At 43.5% G+C, this 24,617-nt stretch overlaps 1 protein-coding gene across 5 annotated transcripts in view; it reads left to right on the top strand.

Moving 5' to 3' along the window:
• Window positions 1-1,195: 1,195 nt before the first annotated feature.
• The window catches only part of ablim3 (actin binding LIM protein family, member 3), a 47,375-nt gene continuing 23,953 nt past the window's right edge, over window positions 1,196-24,617 (top strand). For 2 of the 5 annotated variants that reach the window (XM_030061316.1, XM_030061313.1), the window contains exons 1-3: window positions 1,197-1,857; window positions 9,482-9,619; window positions 21,344-21,527. In XM_030061316.1, the coding sequence (XP_029917176.1) occupies window positions 1,845-1,857; window positions 9,482-9,619; window positions 21,344-21,527 (335 nt within the window). In that variant the 5' untranslated portion in view covers window positions 1,197-1,844. Of the gene's footprint in view, window positions 1,858-9,481; window positions 9,620-21,343; window positions 21,528-24,617 lie in introns of all 5 variants that reach the window. The other 3 variants (XM_030061317.1, XM_030061314.1, XM_030061318.1) reach the window with 3 other exon arrangements.

Genomic DNA, 24,617 nt, shown 5'->3' with positions numbered 1-24,617 from the left:
TGGATTTGTTGGGGTTGTTATTATTCGTGTACAGGGCTATTTCTCTGTTTACTGGCTTTCTGAAGCCCTTTGACCGAGTCCAGTTGTTTTTGCCCTACAAAAACTATCAATACTGCTTTGACCATTAGATGGGGATCTTTCCACGTTGATACCACATCCAATAAGTTACAAAACGCATGATAATGGTTTGGTTCAGCTATTAAATGGTTTTCAAATGGATGAAGTACAGCCTTGTCAACGTGTCAGGACCATCTCAAACCTATAATACGGCTGTGATGCTTGGCATAACGCAATTAGGGATATAATTATGGTTTTATGCTGTCAAAGCCAGCAGAGAGTGTTGTCCGTCAACACTTTGACAATTGCCCCGTATCCTGATGACAGCAGGTCCACTGTAAATAATCCAATTAACTAATTTGCTTACGTCGATTTTCCAGAAGAGGGCGGTGTCATAACAGTTTTAGCCACCGATGAAAAACAAACCATGCCCCAACCACTGCAAAAAATATCTCCATCTCTGCAAGCCCGCTCATCTAGTGTACAGACCCAGCATCTTAATTTCCTTAAACCAAGTGAACAAATCTGCTAATGGACCGGAATATTTCACTTCTCCAAAGAAAATCAATTCATCACAGTTTTTTTTTCTTTCCACTGTCTTCCTTGATGCTATTGGAGGACCCCCTTCAAGATGATGGTCTAGGAAATTGTTATAACAAATGAAAGAACATTGGAAAACGGGGATATAATTGGTGCTTTGAAAAAAATATTTTAATAATAATAATAATAAAAAAGACTTTTTGTGATAGACATTTTTTGCAGTGTGTTGTGGGCTACAGTCTCCCCAATGCGCCCCGAACACGCAGCCAGCTGGTCGCTTTCTGCGAGAGGAGTGACGTCGCTTAACCCAGGATGGAGAGAGAGAGAGAGAGAGAGAGAGAGAGAGAGAGGTGCGTCATGTCAGCCAAAATTAGCCAGAACAATACACGGAAGTTCAGGTGTTTTGCTTTCACAACAAAACACACGAGGTTTGACTCTTAAAATGATCAAGTAGCAGCCTGTTAGGTCTACAGAACAGTGCAAAGTCAAATATGAAAAAGCGTGAAATATTTCTGTCGTCTCCTTCAACTGAATATGAAATTAATCTGCACTCTGGAACAGACATTAAAACACATTTAAGCTGTCGTTTTATTGTTTGGCTCCAAAAGAATTGTTTAGCATGTACATTTTAGGAGATAATACCCAGATTATAAACAATATCTGTTACCTAAACAAAATACATTCTAAGATTTTTTTTTAATTAAAAAAAAAAAAAAAAAAAGGGCCCGAGAGGCTTTATTTTGAAAGGTATGACCGGATATGTAATAATTCATTCAGAGTGGCTTTATACATGAAAAGCGCACGGTGACAGCGCACAGGCAGGGACAACACGGCGGAGGTGGAACCAGCCGGGAGCGAAAATGTGAAGGTGGAATGCGACCGGGCAACATTGTATTGTCATTGGCGTTTGTTTCTTTTTTTTCTCCTCTCCAAATAACAACAAGCCTTCCCACACAGCACGAACAGGAGCTCACACTGGAATCCATCAACACTGGGAATATCCTCGCTTATCTATCCCATTCTCCCCGTTATCTTTCTCCTCTTTCTGGCTGCGTCCACCTTCTCAGAAATTGACTGGAACCAGTGTTGCGGAGATGCGCTGAGTGGGGAGCATCATCTACGGTCACTGGATTGCCATATTACACAGATTTCAAGGAACAGAAGTGCTCATTGAAGAGGTTCCCCTGTGATTTATGGGATTATTTTCGAGGAAGCGGCTTTGTTTTAGATAAGATCCGTTGGGCATCATGAGTTCCAGTGGTAAGTCCAGTCTTGCGCGTTTCTATCTATCCACATGAAGCGCAAGGACAATACCTGTGGGCAGGAGAGTCAGCTACCCGTAAAACATCAGGATCCTACTTGCTGGTAGAAATTGCAGAGGGTGTCATGATAATAAACAATTTCTGAGCAATTTTGAGGGGAAGGTTTCGATGAAAGCATTGTACTCAAGGAACACTCAGTTTCTTGAAATCAGAAGTCCTACAGATTGTTGTGCACAGGTTAAAATTTGTCTTGATGTTCAGAATGCCTCTTAACTAAGTAGTGTGTGCCAAGCCCTTCTGTTGGACCCGGAGCATGTCTAGAGGGTGTAGGAGAACTAAGTATATCTGGAGGTCACATCAGCATTTGCTCCCACTCCTCCAGCAACAGCATTTTTGGGATTCTTCATCTACCTAACAGCTGTTGCTTTGCGTCTTCAAATGTCTGCTTTGTCAGTGTCTCTCACTCTCCCTGCCCCTTCATCTTCTCTCCCTGTCCTCATCTTCACCTTCCTCACCCATTTCCCCATCACGATCATAGTTCATATGACCTCCCAAGGGGGAGCACCTGTGTCTTCAGCTGTTGCCCTTCAGAAAGTCCACCTGGCCTCTAACACATTCATTGTGGAGGAAGTAGAAATCCCTCGGCTGGAAGGTTTCTGATCTGATCACTGCTGGTCCCAGGTCAGTTAACTGTGATGTAGCCTAGGAGAACAAAGTCAGACAGCCTCAGGGCTGCAGTCATGCTTGTCTCTGACCAGCTGATTGTCTTGCACCCCAGCAAAGCCCAGGGGCAGCCGTGATTTTAAGTCGACCTCATATCAGCTGACTCTGACCCTGATCCTCTGTCAGCTGAATCAGGGCTTTCCCCTGCAAGGCAGGTCAGCAGCGTGTGCAGCATGTGTGCCTGCCTGACAGCCTGCGCTTTTGCACGCCTGGTTTAGTGCCTCTGTCTTTGCTGTGTATTTATGTTTACAAGTTGTTTTTTTAAGCAGTGCAGGTTGAGTCACAAAACAAACTGGTAGGATTTCTCTGGCTGGAGGGAAGGGCTGATAGACACTACAGCTGGTGGGCAAGTTTAAGCAACACTGCAGATGGGGATGACTTTTTAAACATTCCTTCCCTCTCACTGTACTGTAGCTGTCAGCAGGGCTGGTTGAAGTTGATGTGTGTCAGGTGCTCTGCGAAGTGATGGTGTCAGGCACTTCCTGTCCTCCCTCCCCTGTCCCTGTGTCTACAGGAGGAACCGGGCATTATTGCATCATTCATAATCTAGCCTGTCATTGTGTGTCACTACATTATTCATTCAGTGCTCTTAACCCTCCGCTGCTGAGCTTTGCCTGACTGTGAGCTCCTGTGCTGTACTTGGTGTTGCAGCTTTCCGCTTGCTGAGTGGGAAAAAAAAAAAAAAAATGTTTCAAATTCTTTTGTTAAGCTTCAGAATGCTTTTCTCAGCTGACAGGAGGGGGAGGAGCTCGGCCACCATGAGGGGAGCTATCAAGCTCATGTGAAGCTCATGCTCACAATGCATGCGCATGTACTAGAATGCACACACACATACACACACATCTAACCATGTGTTATGATGTGTGAATGTGTGCATGCATGCATATGTGTGCGTGAGCATCCGCGCTGTCACAGCAGGCAGATGGTGGTGTGACATGTGTCAGTACTCTAGCTTCAGGCACAAAAACACAGCAGGCATGGGAGCTGAGAAATGAACAGCTGAAGTTCTCATCTCTCCTCTCCTCTCCTCTCCTCTCCTCTCCTCTCCTCTCCTCTCCTTCCCTCTCCTCTCCTCTCCTCTCCTCTTCTCTCCCAGTCAAACATATGCTCATCTGCTCTAAACACACTCAAGGTCTGGACATGAATGGGCCTGTTAGGCTGTGCTGTGCAGTGTTTTCCGCTACATTGGGTGTGATAGCCCAAGGGCCACAGACACACACAGAGTAATTACACACAGCTCTGACTGTCTCTCTTCATCTTGTGGGTCTTCTATCTCTCATGGTCACTGGGTCTCACACGCGCGTGTGTGTGTGTGGTCAGTCTCTTATTTTCTGCCTGAATGGTGGAAGAGGCAAGTCAGTGAGAGTAGCAGGTTAGTTTCTCGTGGACAGAAACTTAGTTTAGCACACTGTCCTCACACACGTGCATGCAGACACACACAGAAATTCCAATATACAGTATGTTGATGTCCTTGGGGTAATAATGAAAATGTTCACTACCTGGACAAATTGATAAATCAGGCCATCTGTGTGCACTGTACTGTGTATCTGTCAAGGTCCATCCCCTGTCTCTCCATGGGTTTGTGGTTTGTGTTTTTTTTTTTTTTTTTGTGGGAGGGGGAAATTTCAAGGGAGTGATAAAACATGTGCTGATCAATATACTGATCATTGAGCTCAGGGACTAGAGAGAACCTGCAGAGCCATACATCACTGGCAGCACTGACACCTTATTAGTCTCTCTCTCTCTCTCTCTCTCTCTCTCTCTCTCTCTCTCTCTCTCTCTCTCTCTGGGGTAGTGTTATGAGTTTGCAAATATCAGACAAAACACATAAGAAATACAAAGAGAGATTTAGCACAGTGTATTTGGACTGCATCCTCTCACACAATATTCCCATCTGCCTGTCCTAACTTTAAGATGACTGGCCCAGTATCTCATGCAACTGTAATGATTAGTGATACTGTATATAGGGATATAACACATGGAATCCATGACGATATAAACGTAAAGAGCAGGAAGATACAGTTTTCATCACTCAAGATGTCAGTTTTAACAAGCCATTTAGTTTCATATTCAGTTTGAGATTTTCCTTTTCTTTAAAACAAGTAACCTTCTGCCAGTGGATTGGCATAATAACACGTAATTCAGTGTCAGTATCTTGAAACAAAGCAGAATAAAGCAGACTGCACCTTTATTACTGAGAAAAAATGACACTTGATTCAAGAAAATTCTTAAAACAGCCTCTCTGGCTTTGGAAATAATAGACATGATCTTATCCCATTGGGAGATTTTCTCTTTGAAGAATAAAATAGATTTCTTGGTTATGATGGATATTTTTTTTTCTTTTTTGTAGTGTTCCCACGGGAGTTGTGTTTTATAAATTGTTGGAGTTGGAAAGAGGGTATACAGGGAGCCCTATCAGATATGATTCCTGCTCTTCTGCCTCATCTGGTGAACAGTCCAAACCAGAGCCAAACACAATCTATCACTCCTGCCACCAGACCCTTTAGTTCAACTCGGCACGTAACAAAAGTAGGAGAAAAGAATATGCATAGTTGTAGACATTCATAATGAATATATGTTTGGTGTCATTTACATCTGCTCCAATATGTATTTTCAGAGACAAGTCAGGCACATTTTTGGTTTAATTACAGTGTAATTTACAAACTGGTATCCTCTGCCAACTGTAACACAGTGTTGCTTGTTTACATGAAACAGGGGAAGCCCTTGCGGAGAAGAATGTGAATAAACCTAGACAACATTCGGTTGTCTTCTCATGTGTCAGCCATAGCCCTCTTATAATTTAATTAGAATGAACAGAATCAGCATCAGACTCATTCAACCTGCAGGCGCCGTGCAGCAGCTATACTGTAGTCTGTGTATACTGCATCCTCCAGACTGCTCTGTCGGTGACCTTGGCTTCTGGTGAGATTGAGTGATCATTCACACTGTCAGGAACACTTTGACCCCTCTCTCTCTCTGTAGAATGACAGTATGTCTGTGAAATCACTGGATTCTCCATCACCCCTCTGATAAATGATCCTCTCCAAGGTCCTGACAGAGACAAATGGAGACAGAGAGACGGACAAAGAGAGAGAGAGAGAGAGAGAGAGAGAGAGAGAGAGAGAGAGAGAGACCTGATGATTTGCTACTTTGCATCACAGACACAGAAAACATACTGATGTGAACATATTTAGTAAACCTTAAACTGTTTTCTCAAAGTATTAAGCATTTGCCAGAATTTCTCTGACATTTCCGGTGCAGATTTAAAATGGGCATTAGTCATGTCACGTATTTTAAATTACTACCTCACTGAGTCCAAAATGATGTTCTCTTCGTAAAGAAAAAAATACATGTACACACAGACTGAAATATACACACACATTTATTATATATACACACACATATATATGTATATGCAACAAATACACACACACACACACACACACACGCACAGTTCAGTCTCGCTTAATACAGGACAAATATATATGATGTGATGCCATGTTTGTCACGCATGCATTTTGTATGACGGCCATAACTCGCACTTTTTCTACACTGCCAAGTGCCACTATAAGCGAGCACCATTGCCATTACTCTCTGTACAGACTGGTGAAAATCGAAATGCAGGTAGCTTGATGCTTAACATTTTCCTGTTCAGTAACAAACACACAGGAAACCAAACACAGAAAACATGTTAATGAGTACATGTGTGATTACCAGAAGAGGAAGAGCTATTTAAATAAAATAATGCCACAAAATATCCAATATAACGCTAACTTTACTCCAGACACATTTAATACACAGCTAAATAAAACAAGTTCAGGCATGTTTCCAGGGAGCTGTCCAGAGTCATTCAGGGTAATGTAGGGAACTGCAAACCAAAGGAGAAGTAGACCAGACAGGTGGTGGGAAAGTGGGTGTAACAAAAACGTATATTGTAACATATTACCACAAAATAACTCCTAGGATGCATTATTAACGTCACCATGTCAGATTATCTGAGGACAGAAATAATCAATCACATAAATCCACACGCTCTCTCTATAACTCCCGTCTCATTCTCTGCCTCGTTCTTCACTCCTCTCTTTAATTCATCTTTCCTCTTGTGGAAGAGGAGAGCGGGGGGAGGGGCTTGTCACCTCCAATCTCCCACCATCCCGTGTGACTGAGCTCCCAGCATGCTCTTCCCTCGGGCTCTCAGGTCGGGGGGCAGAAATAGCAGCAGCCAGCTCTCATTCCCTCAGGATACTGTCGGCCTCTCTGACCCTGGGCCTGTTCTTATCACCTGTCTGCTAGAGGCCGTAGTCTCCCGGGGCGCCCGTCACTGATCTGGAGTCAGTGGGTTACACCTGTAGACGGGTAGCTATCATTAGAATGCAATGACTCAACACCTTAGCATGTGGGAGGATGGAGGGTTGTTCAAGGGCTCTGTAATGGGTTTAGACAGGGAGAGCTCGGCTGCTTTCAATGGATATGAACACACTGACACTGCTGGGTGGTGTTACATAATTCTGCAGCTCCTGAGCTCATTACCCAACCTGCATTCTCTGCTAATGGCTGGCTTTTTGGCATGTACATTAAACAAGTTAAACATGTATTTCATTGATGTAACCATCTTTGAAAATGGATTAGTTTGGCTCTGAAATGCAGGAGCGTGCTTGCATAATGGAAGCGACTTGAACATTTCAGCTGTACTTAAAGTTGTGAAATAATGTCTGAAAGCTGCCGTGGATCAATTTAAGTGAGGATTGTTTAGACTTAACTTAGCAAATGTGTGGAATAAGCACTAACTTAATTGTTGAGTCTACACAGTTGTCACAGTTGGCCTGAGCCCTTGTTAAATTATGTGCTTATTTCACATTTTTGACGACTGAGTCTAAATAGCCTACCTTTTTGCAATTTAATAAGCATATTATTGCCTACATTAAGTGACTATATTATCCCAGTATTAACCCTGTTCCATCTCATCACTGCCTCTGTTTGACAGGAGGTATGCACGAATGTAAACACTTGACATTGCATTACAGCTATTAAGGGGCAGCAGTATGATATCGCATTAGAAACCTTGCTGTTTCCCATATCTCTTTAAAATGTAAATGCCTGGCTATTTTAGGGCCATGTGTCAATATTTTTGGCCACTTAATCTTGTTTTGTTTCCATGTATGTTGTTCCATTCAAGCCCAGGTTGCTCATTGACCAAGTTTCCAAATGACAGTGGATTAGCAGCTGTAATTAGATTACGTTTGCTGTGGGCTGTCCTGCTTTACACAGAGAAAATACAAAATAATAATTGGCTTCATTGCTTGCTGGAGATGTGAAATATGAAATAGGAATAGGCAATGTGGGGAGGGAAATGATTAGCCTGGTGTGTAGTGGCAGGGGAGGCTGTAGCATGCCAGAGACTTGTGTATGCCTGCTTTCAAAAGCCCTGTATTGTGTTTGAATGTCCTGCATGTTTCCAGTAGGTGTTGGCACAACAAGCTTGCTAGTTCCTGCCATTATCTCCCATTATCTCCTGTTCACACCTGATGGGATCTCTTGTTCATTAGGTTTTATGGCAATCAGAAACTACTTTCCCTTCTCCTTTATCTCTCTCTCTCTCTCTCTCACACACACACACACACACACACACACACACACACATATGCACACACATAAAAGGGTGTGTCATTATTTGAACCAGTGGTTGGGCACTTATCAGCCTGGGTAGTGGGTCCCAGTGGTGCTGCCAGCATTGTGAGGGAAACAATGAACTAATAGAGACTTGAGTGTGGGAGATTGGGAGTGGGAATTAATCATGCTTGCATATTTCCAGCACCCACAGTCCTGTCCCAAACAGGAAAATAAACAACTAGAGTTATGCATAGGTTCTCTCTCGCACCCACAGACGGATGCACTCACACTCAATTTCATAGAGTATGCATATGCGGTTGTCATGCACAGAGCATGCAAGGGGTGCACACAGGCTGTGAGGCATGCAAGGCCATAACACTTTAAGTGCTCTGAGTCCTCAGAGGTTCACCCAATGAAATGGATTCAGTAGCTCTGTCACGCCAGCCCATGTAGCTCTGACTGAAACAGCAAAGTCCTCAAGTCAGCCATTCAGGCAGATAGCAAGACCAGCTGCTTACCCTGCCATTATACCCCTTCCACCAAGTGCAGGGCCACTCAAATGCTCCTTAAGGAAAATGGAGCTAAATAAGACATCGTGATCCCAGCTGTTGTGGTGAACTCTCAGTATTGGGAAGCTGAGTCCTGTGCCTTTGCGTATGGGTCCTAGGATGGAGGGAATTTTCTTTATTCCCTAATGTCCTAAGAGGTGTCACTTAAACCCATAATCTAGACCCATTTAAAATTGACTTAATTGAGCACTTTAACCTTTCTGAGAGTGATACCACTCATCCCATTATCGACAGGACACAAGAGGATGTTTTTGTGACTGTGTCAAATAGGTATTGGGCTTGTGGGAAGACTGACATGTAAGCTAATGCATAATGAGGTAAGGGGATCCATCTCCTTTCTAACCTGAAACAACAGCATGTGTGTGTGTGTGTGCCTGCATATATGTGGGTGTGAGAGTGAGAGAAAAAACAGACAGCGGGAGAGAAAGCCTGGGAGCTTACCCAGCTTACAGAGGTGTCAGACCTCACAGCTTCAGAACAAGTGCTGACAGAGCTACACACTGATCTTATTGTGTGAACGCCACACAGAACAGTCTAATGGTCTGTCATCATGGCACCAGTTCAAAAGATGGATATTATATATAAGAGAAAGAACAGTGTCATGTTTTGAATATGATATGACATCAGACCAAGAAAATGCTTTGTTCAGATTAACAAATAATGTTTTGTTAGTCTTCTAGCTGAGTATAAAAATATGAAGGCATGTCTTCTTATCTTCAGCAGCACCCAATCAAGGCTTGACGGGCGGCGAGCGGAGCTCTGGACCAATCCGATGCCAGCGTTGCCGGGAGATGTGCAAGGGTGAGGTGGTGCGAGTCCAAGACACCCACTTTCACGTCAAGTGTTTTACCTGCGCAGGTAAGAGAGACACAACAAGCAACCTGATCCACCTAGCATAGCACAGAGTGTTAGAGTTGACAAACAGAGGCAATGATCACACAGGTGGGTGTTGTCTTGGAGGGTCCTGGGGCTTGGGTGGGTCTGGTCGATAAAGCTGTTAAAGATACACAGAATGGGACTCAGATTCCAGTGGTGAATGGGTAACATGAAATCTTTCTTGTTTGCACACACCCACCCAAGCATATATAGATATATATGTGTGCGTGTGTGTGTGTGTGTGTGTGTGTGTGTGTATATATATAGATATATATATATATAGTCAATCATCCATCATCCATCTCCTGCAGTACATGATGAATGTTGCTAATAGCTGCATCAGGGGATTGGAATAGATCAGAGGAGCCTTGCAGGGGAGTTATGCTCCTACTAAGATAGCTTGTTACTACAGCTGCCTGCTGGGAGGGGATTTCCCTTCTGTTGTACACTGTGGTCTAATGAGACTGTCATCACCGGCTTTCGGCTGCTACAGGTGAGCACTGTTGACCTGCAGCCCAGTGGTGACATAATCACTCAATCCACTTAGAAAAGGAATCGCACAGGATTACCAACTCATTTTGTAATGTTCTAAAAGGAGAATATAGGTTTTATTTAAACTTTCATATAGGTATTTTATTGAAATATCAAGTATTTGGTACTGTAGGTTTCATGGTCTGTAACGATACAATCAGTATCAGAGTCTTCTCTAAAACTAGAACATCAGGCCAAGACCTGAGGAATCTTATTTGTCCTGTCATACTGTTGTACAGCCTGGAGGGAGCAGGTATGCTTAGAAATATGTTAGCACTAACATTTACAAGCATTTTCTAAAACTAAAATGTCCCACAGTCCATCAGCCAGTCAGTCATGGCTTACTGTGCCCAGTCATTTACCATCTGACAAGAAGGGAAAACAAACTGAGGACAATAAACACTCATGAAGTTCAGCAGTCACTCATTTGTTCATGTTCATAAAACCCAACTAACATAATTTCAGATGAATCTCTGCCCTATATTGTTATTCTTTTGTCTTTTTGCCTCATTATGTGTAAGGTACATTAAGTCTATGTCATGGTGCATTAGCTGAGTTGAAATGCAATAGATGAGAGCAAAAAAAAAAGTTTTGAAGGTTTTGAGATAAGTAGGATTAACTAACTCAATTTAACCAATAAAAATTATTCAGAGAAAAATCGTTCTGTGCCAGGAAACTTGGATTCTGTCTTTTGCATTCGAATATTAAATCTCGACAAAATTGTAATGATTTAATTAGAGCTAAAAGATAGCTGACTCATGTTATTTCACACTCTGTTGAGTCACGATCCAAGGAAACCTAGAATTGGCTGTTTTTGGCTGCGGCATGATGAAAAAGCAGGCTGTAGCCATTAGAGAAATTGGGCCCACAGTGTAAGTGGCTGTGCATACAGTCTCTCTGTAGAACCCCATTATTTTCTACAGTCCTTTGTGGACCAATTTACAGGATATCAAAGTGCAGTATGTCAAATAAACATGGCGTTTACTAAGAACATGAAATGCTTCAAACATGCTGACAATAAAACTGAATAAGGAGGGTTTGATTTTTGAATTATTCTGGAAGGAATGATTAATTAACAGATGGAGTCAGCAAATATGGCAAGGATGCAGGGGAAAATTCTGTCGTTAATCTTTTGAGGGCGCCATCCATAACTTACTAGTTTGCAGTTTGCAGTTATTCTTTTAGATGTGAGATTAATTGCAGTTTCACAAACAGGAAGAATTTATGATTTATTAAAAATATCAAATTGTTTGATTTATCCCATTGTTTCACTATTGTGGTTATGAATAGGCTTTACACTGAGTCTGCTTTATTCACAGTTGCAGATCTTGTCAGCATAACCATGCCAAAAAAGGCTGCTGAACTTTTTCCTTGGAAATCCTGCTGGATAGTGTCATAGTCACATTTTCCATCTCTTATATTATTAACTGGCTGTAGATCAGAGAGGCTGCAGTGATGAGAGGAGGGTATAGTAGTGATTATGTCTGCTGTAGCTCAAACCACATGCAAAACATGTCTGTCATTTCATTTGAAAATGAAGTCAATTTCTCTAACCCCACTGACATTTCTTCACTTATTCAGCAACAGGAAAATCAAACATGGTACCTGACAAAAAGCTGCTAAAACATATTTTTTGACATGTAAAGTGATACAAGTGTTTGAAATAGAAGACAATAATAGGTGTCACCTCGGCATGTAAAGCTGCATGCTGAACTGCCAGTGTTTGAGGCGCTAAATCAACAGTTCTTTATTTTTCAGGAATTGACAATAAAAAGTAGTTGGATGTCACCGGATATTCTACAGGGTTGTTCCGTTAGTTTGCCTCTGCATAATCAGACAGATTTGACAGCTGGTCCTGCTGACCCATACACTCCTCTCCACCGGTGCTCTTTCTGCCCATTGCATTGCATTTTTCAAACTACTGGGTTAGGCGGAGAAGACACTGAAACTGGGTACTGTCACTCTGTAAGATGGATTATTTTTTTTGCAGTGTATTCTTTCTTGGAGGACAGTAATAACACATTTCAAAGCTGCAGTTCAGTAATGCACCCATATGAGCCAGTTCCTTGGCAGCTGTTGCAAAGGAGAAGGAAGTGAATAAGTTGCTGTGCTACAGTGCTGTAGAGCACACAGCTGGGCTACAGTAGATAAACTCATTGAAGGCTTATTCATTGGAGACGGGTTGGTATGATACTGTATGTTCCCTAAACAGCACCACACACACATACATGCATGTACTGCACACGTACGCACATGCACTCACGCACACACTCAGGTGCGTGAGTGTGTGCACATCCATGTGGGCACGCATGCACACGGACACACTCATGCACACTCTCAGTGGTTGTGAGGGGTTGCTGTGGTAACGGTGTGAAGGGGCACCCGGGCCCTGGTTGGTGGATATTCTCAGCATCTCTATGGTGCTATTAGCCAATAGGAAAACCCTATTCTGTGCCCTAGAGAAAAAGGGGGGTGAACACAGGAAGAGAGAAGAAAAGAGAAACACGAAGGGGGATGGGGGTGCTGTGTGTGTCGCCTAAACATTACATCATCAGTTTAGTGTAACACCTCTCTTAATCCCACTTTCTCTTCCCATGTTTCTTTGTTAGTCTCACTATGTGTATCCCTCTCAGTCACTTCACCCACAGCGGCGTAACAGTGGAAAAGTCTCACTAATGATCATATAAAAGGCACTTTTCAAAAACTCTCTTCTCTTCTCTTCTCTTCTCTTCTCTTCTCTTCTCTTCTCTTCTCTTCTCTTCTCTTCTCTTCTCTTCTCTTCTCTTCTCTTCCCTTCCTTTCCATTCCCTGTTGTCTTCTCTCATGTTCCACATACATCGACTCCAACCTCTCTCTAATGAGGCAATGGGGCACTATTGTTTGACCGGCCTCTACCACATCCCTACCCATAATACACTATCGTATAGCACTGTGGGCCTCTGCACAGCAAGCAGTTTTCTAAAGCTTGTATTGTTTGTCGTGTAATGCCCGCCCCTTCCACACAAACATGCTACATTTTTTTTGTTTCTTATAAACTCTCCTCTCTATTGTCCGTGTTTGTTTTTCATTAGTTCTCTGTATCTTTTCGGAGGCTGAATGGTTCTGAATGCAATGGCAGGATAAAAGATAGAATTTCTCCCTCTTTCTCTCTCTCTCTCTCTCTCTCTCTCTCTCTCTCTCTCTCTCTCTCTCTCTCTCTCTCCCTCTCTCTCTCTCCCTCTGTCCTGATGACAGCCACCCAAGCATGAAATCAATTTCTCATCTTGGGACAGTGTGACATTGGCATGCAGGGTGTGTGGTTTGGAGACTAATGGCTACTGTATACCATCGCACTATATTGCCAGTCCACAATTGTCAATGGTCAATTGTCTTACATGTCGGATGTGTTTGTGAACTCTGTGACTGGGGTCTGTTTCAGTATTTATCAGCTGTCTTGGTTGCGTGATTTTTGCGCAGAACCAGTGCACGTACCCAGTTTATTGACCTTGACCAATGATATTGTGTGTGCTTTAGTCCGTTCATTTTTACTGTGAAGCCATGTCATTAAATCGTAGTTACCCTGCCCCCTTCCCCCCCTTTCTTTCTCCCTCTGTTTTCCTTTCTTTATGTCTCTCTTCCCTTTCATTTCCACAGGGCTGACCGTGACCCTCTGAATAGGATTGACTCTTGTGCTAACACACATTATCTAAAACATGACGGCCAATGAGCTACATTAGTCCCCAGACATACAGTCACACAAGCATGCAGCAACTCCTGCATCCACGTCTTTTCTCTCATTTTATCTCTCCCCACACTTTATCAAGCCACATTAGCTTCCGGATGCCACATTATCATAATTCCTTTCTCATGCATTAGTCAGAGGAAGAACAGAACGCTAATCATGTGCATTTAACCTCTCATTTGAGTCCATTATACAGCAGCTGATTATAGCATGGCGAGGCAGGCATGCAATCAGCCCAAGACAGAAGTCTGTGGAAAATGCTGAAGCCAGAAGTCGGCTCACAGATTGATGTATCAACTCCAGACACAGAGACAGAAAGAAGGAAGGAGGGAGGCGAGGTTGGGGGGGGGGTTGGTCATGTGGATAGTGTGGATCCCATAGCAGTGTGCAGTATGGATGATGTGGTTTTATATTACGGGCAGACGGGCTGAATCCTGCATACTGGCCTAATGACATAGTGACCACATTTCCCCTGCCTCCCGAGCATAAGTGGCACTCTTGGATTCCAACAGAAACAGCCGGGCCTGTCAGTGCCACGAGCGCAAACACTCACCAACAGACGCGCACATTTCACTTGCAAAGGCAAAATCACGGGGAGTGCACATTTTTTCTGAAGCAATCCACTGTGGAAAATTTACACGCAGATACACAAACACAGGCGGACGCGGAGGCACAATTATACAGACGTAGACCCAAACATATATTTACACACAGACACTAACCCATGCTTCTCTCCAAACCACCAATCTGCTTATTATTTTCTGAGACAAAACAGATTTTTGCACGGTCTTATAAAGCACCACCAAAGGGAATAGCAGATTTACACCGCAAGATCACATAAATACTTCTTGACTGTGCGGCTAATTCTCTCTTTTTGGCCAGTCTTCTCACCAGGGCTCTTGTAAAATTGCGGCGTCTTTGTGTCTTTCTCTGCAGACCCATTTTAACTCTGTCCGACCTCCCTTTGGATGCCATTAGCCCCCATCACTCAACCTCTGTGTTAATAACATCAATCTACTGTACCAGTGCTCTGCTCTCTGAAGGCAGCAGACAGACAGGGAGAGAGTGAGAGAAGGAGAGAGGGGAAGAGAGAGAGAAAGAGAGAGATGTAGTAACAAAGGAAGAGGAATAAAGAGAAACAAAGAAAGAAAAGGGGAGAGGTAAGGAAAAGAAACAGAAGAAGAGACAGCACAGAAAAAGAGGGGGGTTATGGGGAAGGGGAGCTTCCTGTAGCTATGGCAACCACTGGCACGCTGGTCCAATCACCACGCCAACGGCTGGTTGCTAGGGAGACATTCTGGCGAGGAGAGAAGGCAGCGAGGCCGGCAGGCAGCGGCGCTATTCCCCAACGACTCTCCAGGATCCGGGATAGATGACAGGGATTATCCCTCCGCTTGTCTCTCTCAAGCTTCACCGTCCTGGGGGATTTACACACACAGACGCCCTGCCTATTGTCTTTAAGCGTGTGTGCATGTGGGTGTGTGTGTGTGTGCATGTGCGCAGGCAATGGCAAGGGGGAACAGTTTTAGTGTGCAGCTCACTCAAGGACTGATTTCTGAATGATTAAGAGGATCATTAAGCAACAACCCCTGCTGTGCTGGACAAACACACACACACTTCACATACACACACATGACAGCCCATCTGCGCATATTCATCTGTGTGTGGAAAGATGACATTTTTTGGTTATTGCTTGTTCTAATCCGCAGGACATCGCTTCTCGCCGCCTATGAATATCAGGCCTCCTCTTCACTTTGTTCCCAAATGGGTCATTTAGTGCTGCATGTTTGCGATTTTGTGCTTTTCCCCACAGAGGGTTAAAAGCTGAGGACCTGAGCAGCAGGGTGGGTCTGATAGCATGGAGGGACTCCACTGGGCAGCCATCTGTCTCCATCACCTGCTGCAGCCAAATGCCAGGGGAGCCCTGTCACTCACATACTATCACTCTCGTCTTTAGCCCTTAGCTGCCTGCCTGTCTACTCTCCACTTGCCCTTTTTCTCTGTCTGCATCTCCCTTCGTTTTGTCCTACTCCCCCCCTCGCTGTCTTCATTCCTCTCTCTCGTCTCCCTGTCTCTCTGACTGCTTCTCCTCCCACCCTGTGTTTTGGCACGACTTGAGAAAACACATTATTTACACTTGAAGTGCTCCCTGTTTCCTCTAGTCAGAGGGGTTCAGATCCGGGGGACAGGAGGAGGGCAGAGAAAGCCGGGCCCCACATCGATGGCACAGATGTGTGGGTGAATGTGTGAGTGCCTCCCCTGCTGAGAAATGTCACTGACTATGGTCATACAAGCCCCTCTGCTACACCAGCATGTGTGTGTACTCAGAAAGTGTGTGTGTGTGTGTGTGGCTGCTCCTGTCCTCTTTCTTAAAAAAGCCCTGAAAATTAGCATAGTGTTGACACCAGCAGTAAAACAATTAGAATGTGTAGCGGGGCTACTTTGACGTGCTGTACGGAGCATGTCTGTTTACTTAATGGCACATTATGAAGGTCTAACAGCGGTATAATGAGCTGAGGGAGCGAGAGCGAGAAGGCTGGGTGGGGGTCTGGGTCACAGAGTGAGGTATTTAGAGAAAGGGGAGGAAGGCTGACCAAAAGGTGCAGCTTTGTAATATAGAGGGAAAAGAAAGTGTAATGTGAGATCAAGTGGTGCGTCTGTGTGCACAGCCACGAGGATTTAGATGCACTCTGGAAAGGCAGAGGAAGAGAACGGGAGGAGGGGGTCCAGGGGTGCTGGGACTATTTTGGGGGTTCCGGCCCAGGCTGACTTTGAGAAGAGAATTTTAATTGCGTCTGTTGGCTGGAGATAAATACCCAATCATCCAGACCCCCTGTGGATGCCTAATCAGTGCTGTTCTAATGACCACAGCTGCAGACACCAGCCTACATGCTAACCTCTAATCACTAGACTTATAATCTGCAGATGCTAACTTCCTGCTCTGCCCAAAAAGAGCAGTGTGAGGCGCAGGAGTGGTGTCTTTTTATAGATTCCCTCATTAGTGTGTCATTTAGGAGCAGATCAGAAAATTAACAGATGAAATGAAGTCTTTGATGCAATGCAGTTTTTGCAAAGCTGATGACTTTTGGTTTAATAAGCTAATTGAGGATGAAGCAGAATACTTGTTTCATAAAATAACACATATTTCTCTATCTTTGAATTCTGTGCAGTTACTACTGTATTTACAACTGCAGCTGTCTGTGCTTTCCCATGAGCAGATACAGTACAAATAATGATTGCAACGCCCAAAGGCCATGAATACAGTAGTGAAACCAACCAGACTGGTCCTGCAGTGGGTGTATTTGGCTGTTTTTTTATAGGTAGGTGTCCACACCATGTGGTGCCGGTTGTGTGGCTGCAGCTAAAGCCTTTCTTCTGCGGGCCAAGCCAAGCCGCGTCTCTGTCATGCAGCGGCAGAAACACCGCGCTCTGACCCAGCTCCACCCTCTGTGCTGGCAACCAACTAGAACATGTGGAGGGATAAGTTTAAAACTACTTGAGACTGAAAAGAGAGAACTTGAAGAAAGAAAGTAAAGAGTATGTGTGCATGCTTGCAGTAAAGCTATAAATTATCGAGGTTCTTCCAGGGAAATCTTCTTCTGCTGTCAAAGATGTATGAAAGATGCTGACAGGCTGGTTGACAGGACAGGCTTTGTGAGGATCATGACTTGTTGTAACATGTTTCATAACCGATTGAATCTGTTTTCAGAAACGTGGTCTTTCCTGTCAGGTTTCGATGCGGCCTCTTACGCCGCATCATTACTGGAGAGGTGAGAATTAACACAGGTGACTTATCATCTACTTTTTTTGAAGTATTCCAAACTCTCTTAAGCAGTTGGTTTGAAACAGATAGTGCGCTGTTATCATCTCTGATCAACGTCCATTGTAACCACAACACCGCCAAACGTGGCACCAACACCACAACCAGTGCAGTATTGGGACCTAGCTGTCTCTAGGGCAACTGTGGAAGGTTTACGTCTCCTATAGCAACTGGGGGAGGGGGACGTCCTTTCCAACGCACCCAGCCAATCGTCCAGTCAGAGGCAAACAGTGTGATTAGCCAGAACAGGTGAACCATCCAGCCAGCCCATCCAATCCAGTCTCGGCAGATCTAGTTGGCTGGCTGTGATTTGGCCAGGCGTCCGTATGCTAATGAAGTGCATTAGGCTAATTGAGCAGATTCCAGTCGTTTGAAAATCAATCTGGGCGCCGATTGAAAAGCAAGTAATTTAGAGAGAGTAAAAAAAAAAGAGGCAGAGAGAGAGAGAGAGAGAGAGAGAGAGAGGGACATAGCAAGAGATGAACACAAACACAGAGGCACATTTAGCACAATTTAGCTGTCAGAAGATTAAAAACATTGTTTTCAGTAATTGAATGTTTGGACTGTTTGAGATGCAAGGATTTCTTTTTTGCCATACTGAAGAGTTTCACTGATGTGGAAATATTTATTTTCCCTCTCCTTTTTTTTTTCCATGAAGGCATCAGATAACATGTGATTTGGGTTTCTGGTTAAGTTCTTTGGTTGGTCTGGTTCAAAACGCAGCAGGGACACATTTGAAGCTCTGTGCCATTGTTCAGCGGGTCTGGAAATGTGGTTGGCACACACACACACACACACACGCACGCACGCACGCACGCACGCACACACACACACACACACACACACACACACACACACACAATTTGGGTAAACAAACAGACAATTAAAATCTTCCAGCACTGTGTTGCTCATGTGTCCCCCTCTCTTCCCTCCTCTCATCGCTCCGTCCCTCCTCCAGCCTTCTTGTCTTTGTGCCAATGACCTGTCGCAATGATAAAGATCCATCATTATATCTTACTATACACAATGTCACATTTCATCATTCTATCTCTCCATACACACAGTCCCATTTCATTGGGGATGGATTTATGTGTTTCCATCTTCCTGTGGGAGCTGAGATTGTTTTGTTTTTAAGTGAGGGGCCATTGATCTTTTATTACACCATTAAGTCAATACGCTCCACTCATAAACAGCTCTAGATTAAATGAGCCCCTTTGAAGCGTGTGTGTGTGTGTGTGTGTGTGTGTGTGTGTGTGTGTGTGTGTGTGTGTGTGTGTGTGTGTGTGTGTGTGTGTGTGTGTGTGTGTGTCTGTCAGTGCCTGTATTTGTGCACACCCAGTGCCTGCCAGAGCACACTGAAAACTGGAGGATTCAGGGAGCCACATTTAGCTTGTGGCAGCAATTTGAGTCTTTCTAGATTGGTTGGTATGAAGCCTTTTAACACCACTAAGTTGCTGGTATTCCAGGTGCTTCATTATAACACAAGCAAGAGCACTGGTGGTATAATGCAGCATGAAGCAGTTGTGCAATCCACCTTCAGTTCCCGCCAGCGTTTCAATCAGCATTCAACTCTACACTGTCAGTCAAACCTGATATTGTTCATGTCACAATTAGCATTTCTTCCAAGTGGATTATATTTCAGTATAGGCTACATTTTCAGGTGGTAAACACAACTGGCATGTTATGCTTTTTTGCAGTTTAGTGCATTTAGCAGTTTCCACCACTGTTGGACCAAAATCACAGAAATGAATTTCTGTTTCTGTTTCTACTAATTTTAAATATGTAACCATGGAAATGCCCATTAGAATGGCAGTAAATATACAACAGAACAACTTAATACATATTTTATATTTAATGCATATTTTCATCATTATGGTGCTCAGTATTTATACTTATGGCTGAATATTTGCGATCAGCCTCCCCGGCCTGCCTAGGTAGCAGGCACCAGGCACCATCTTTGTTTTTGCAGCACATTTCACAAGTTTCAGTCCTGCTGCATTATAGATGAGACAGAATGTAACTCTTCAAGTCCTAGAGCTGACTGCAAGATGGCTGTGGCTCATGAACATATTTAAAATTTAGTTTTGTTTTTTTTTTAGGCATATGTGTGTACTGTGGAGTCATCAAGTGTGGAACTGTGAGGTCCAAGTCATGTTAGCACTCCCCCTGCTGGTCATGATGGTATTTCAGCCACAGGGATGAGAGGATGCTGACGCACACTGTGCTGTCAGGTCTAGCTGAGGGAAAAGGCAGAGAGAGAGTCTATGAATCAGACTATGCAGCTACACAGCTTACCCTGTCCTCTACTCCCTCTTTTGCTCCATTATTTCATCTCCAAGACTTTCCCACCCTCCCTCCATGTCTCTTTGTCACTTACAGGTGGAGGGAAGAGATAATGTGTCTCACATCTGTCAGTTTGTTTGTCTGTATCTTTCAAAAATGTAACAATGAAATTTCTGTCATATTCGGGAGACAGAGAGGTTTTGGGCCAATAAACAAGTAATTAGATTTTGTTGGTGATCAGGATCTGGGATTTCTAGCATAAGATTTCCAGCACTTAAATCCTTCATTTGCAGAAATCAGCATCAATTTAACTTAAATTTCATGTGAAAGGAATGACTGCAAGATGGTTGTAACTGCAAGATGGATTATTATACAGTATCGGCAAAAGTTTGCCATACGCTGAATGCCTTCTAATCTAAAAATGTTCATATATGTGCATGTCTGTGTGAAACTGTGTGTGTATAAAACATGTGACCTTGACCAGGAAGGCTTTACTCCTTCCTGCAAGAGGTTATGACCACCACCAACTCCCCATGTTGTTCAAACAGATAGACTCAGAGAATCTGGAGAGAAACAACCAGACTGGCCGCTGATCCATGAAAAGCGTCACTGTTATACCATTTCACTCTCACTTACATGGCAGAGAGGTATAGCCGATAGCATCTGCTGTGGATTCACAGCTTGGAGTCACACGCATGCACAAAGTGAGCATTCACCTTGTGCATACACTTGGCAAATGCTTTCAGTGATGCCCCATTGATATTTAATGAGTCTGTACTTAGAGGTATGATGTTGCCAGTATATCTGTGTGGGAACTTGCAGTCTGTTGTTATGTTTCCTTCTCTACATTGTTCAGCACAAAATTACTTTTCCACTGATTATATCACTGTATTCCCATCAGAGCAAATTGGCTCAGTAACATGTCTGAAGCTGAATAACTTTGCTAGCAGCGGCACTGGAAGACAGATGAACATATGCAAACACACACAAACACACACACACACACACACAGATACACATGAACAGGTAACAGGAAATTAATGCAGTTTGCAAAAAAATAAAATAAAATAAAAGGACGGAGGAAGTTTAATGAAACACAACAATTCACTGGAAAATAGGTCTTGTAAAACACTTGAGATTGTTTGTTATTGAATGAGCACATGGCAGAAGGTGGAATGTTTTGATGATGGGAAGCTGAGCCGTGTTTAGCGCTGACACCTGTTGATGTCTGCATCCACAGGTTATTCCATATGCTTGAGTGCTTTGAGTCTATGCTTACCCTCACTTTATCTCTCTCTCCCTCCCTCCCTCCCCCTGTGTCTGTCTCTCCCTCCACTCTCTCTCTCTGTAGTATGCAACTGTGATCTGGCACGATCGGGCTTCTTCCAGAAGAAAGGCGAGTACATATGCACAGCGGACTACCAGCGTCTGTACGGCACCCGCTGTGACCGCTGTGACAGCTTCATCACAGGAGAGGTGGTTTCAGCCCTGGGACGCACTTACCACCCCAAGTGCTTTGTCTGCAGTGTCTGCAGGTACACACACACACACACACATACACACACACATAGGCACACAGACGCACACACATACTCGCACACATACACATGCCATCCCACATGCAGACTTGCACTCAAACTCATTTACTTGCACAAATACATAAACTCAGCTGCTCATGCATAACTGTCTGCACACTGTAACTAGATGCAAACTAAACAAATATCTGTGTGTGTGTGTGGGGGGGGGGGGGGTGAGTGCATACATATATGCGTGTCCTTGCTGAGAGGGCAGAAGTGCCTCCTTAATATTTATTTGTTGATGAAGTGTGGAGACATTAGTGGAAGAGAGTAGCACTGGAGAGGAGAGGAAAGGAGGACAGGAGTTGAGGAGGCACAGACGATGATTTGATGGAGCTCAATGAGAAGATATGTCAGCTGTTTGCTCTCGCTTAGGCTATGAGTCCCTGCTGATGTTTTCCACCTCATCAGTTTGTCCACAGGCCAAAAATCATAGTCATTTGAGTTTGAAACAACAGCGGTGAATTGGGACTGGTAATAATTACAATAAACTCTAAACTCAGTATTATGTTATTCTCTGATTGCCATCAAACAATGAAAGTGGAAACAAGATAGAAAGTCTAGATATTTTTAGACCTCTCCAGAGGCATATTTTATTTTACTACTCCCTTGATCACATTTGACTAGTCAAGCGGAGAGCTTACCTGCTATCAGATACAGTAAAGGTAGACCATCTCGCCTATATGACCTCTATCAGTGTTAGCCTGCCTTTGTAAGAATTGCCTCCTGGACAAATTCAGCATCAGCATTCCTGTCGACTCCTCTCACCTCTCTTTCTCTCTTTTTCACACCCGTTCTGTTTTTCTGTCTTTCTCTATCTGTGTCTTTTTGTGCCTCTTTCATTTCCCAGTCCTCTTCTGCCCCCATGCCTGCTTTCTTGGCACATGCAGCCATGCTACGTAGGAACACCCATCTGTGTCTCTCTGTCTCGTCATCTTTTTTTTTTTTTTTTTTTTTTCTGGTTTAAGGCTTGCGTAAGAGTCCCCCCCCCCCTCCCTCCAGGAGTTGTCGTGTGTCTGCCTGACATTGGTTGATAAACATGCGGTCATGCCCAGCAGCCGTTAGTAAAAAATACTAAACTGACACCAACTGGCCGAAGACAGTCAGTGGAGCAGTCCTGACAGCGACAGGGATTGTGTGTATGTGTGTATGTGTATGTGTGTGTTTGTGTGTCAATATGTGGAGCCAACCAGAAGAGACAGGAGGAAGCTGAAGGCTGAATCTCCTCTTCCCTGCTCCGTCTGCCCTCTGTCACATCGCTCACATTACTTTCTCTACCTGCTCTTTTTTCATTCTCTCCTCTCTCCTCCCTTTCTTCCCCTTCTCCTCCTCCTCATCTTCATCATCTTACTCTTTGTCTCCATCCTCATCGCCGCAGATACCAAGTTTCAGTTTCCGTGCTGATGTGTTTTCAAAAAAGCAGAGGCCGTGCCACTGAGGCCAGAAATAGCTTTACTTCTGCGGCCAGTGAAAAAAAGAGATGCATTAAATATGTAAACAGAGTAAATTTTTAAAGCGCTGAGAAAGGCTGACAAGGCAGTGTGTGTCTAGAGGGAGTAAGCCCAACACACAGGTAAAGACAAGGTCAACTGCACACAAACACACACACACACACACACACACACACACACAAACATGTACACACACACAGACAAACACACTCTACTCCATCGCAGCATGTACTTCATCTAAGTCAGCTATAGACTGCGATAGCTATGGTCAAGCACTTAGTACACGTAAAAAATTCAGCTCATAGTGCACGCAAGCTGCACTTAGAAAACAGACACGTGTACAATCGTAGAAAAACAGACATCACATTTTATGCGCCGGGCTGTCAAAATACACACCTCTCTGTGTTTCTGTGTTCAGCTTTTCCTTCAGCGCGGCTTGTCAGTAAAATTAAGAAAACCTTAACACACAGAGAAAAAAATAGTTTGGAAAAAGATGACTAACCATAGGAACAACTGAAGGGTGAAATTAAAATTAAACTTGAATGAATATGTTTTATCCGTTTTCATTGACTTGTGTCCTATTTAGTATTTTCTAAGATCCTTGTTGAATAATTTGTGAGGTGAGATGTTTCAGATAAAAAAGAAAATAAAATAATAATAAAAATAAAATACACCCAGTGGGGGCTTCTTTCAGTTGGATGGGCTCGTGTGCTCGCTTGTCCAGCCTTTCTGTTTTATGTATGGATGTTGTTCTTCTTTGAATAATATAAGAGCAAGAGGGAGCAAGGCGAGCATACACACCAGTTCCCTCCATGCCACAGAGACACAGACACACACACACACACACACCACACACACACACACACACACACACACACACAGAGCACAAAATATTCCCAGAACTCCAGGGACATGTTGCTCAGAACCTCCATAGACACATGCATATACGTGTGTGTGTGTGTGTGTGTGTGTGTGTGTGTGTGTTTGCAGTCTGAATGCCCACACTTACATGTATATATGCACATTATGTGCATGCTGTCTCTGTTTCCCTTTGTTTTATTCCTTTTTGTTTCATACATAAAAGAATATATAATAATAACAAATGAAAAAAAAAAATAATAATTTAATAATCATACAAAAAATAATAATGCAAGTGGCAGTGGATCGGTCCCAGCACACCTGAAACAATTGGGTGAAAAAAAAAATTCACACAATACATTTTGAATGAATGAATGAATGAATAAGTTTATTTCGGTCTTAAAACATACAGGATTTTTTTCCCCCTTCTCTTACTTTTCTCCTCACCATAACCATTACAAGGAAAAACAAAACAAAACAAGAAAACAAAAAAAAAAAACAAAAAACAAAAAAACAATACTTGGACTGAATGGGCGTAGGCTGAAGCCATAGCTTATATTTGCCTACCCTTTTAACTCAACTTAGATTACAAACAAACAATGACAAAACAATAGGATAAACCAAACATAGATAACACAGATTTTGACATTAAGAGGGGAACCCCATGGATTGGTCACCAAACAAGTTGAGAATTTGATCTTGGCAAGTGAACACACACACGGTCTGTTAGGCTGCTGCA

Source organism: Myripristis murdjan, chromosome 10 (genome assembly GCF_902150065.1).
Source record: "Myripristis murdjan chromosome 10, fMyrMur1.1, whole genome shotgun sequence".
In the NCBI taxonomy this organism is placed as follows: Eukaryota; Metazoa; Chordata; class Actinopteri; order Holocentriformes; family Holocentridae; genus Myripristis; species Myripristis murdjan.
The sequence above is the reverse complement of the archived record's forward strand: the minus strand, read 5'-3'. Positions and strand labels throughout refer to the sequence as shown.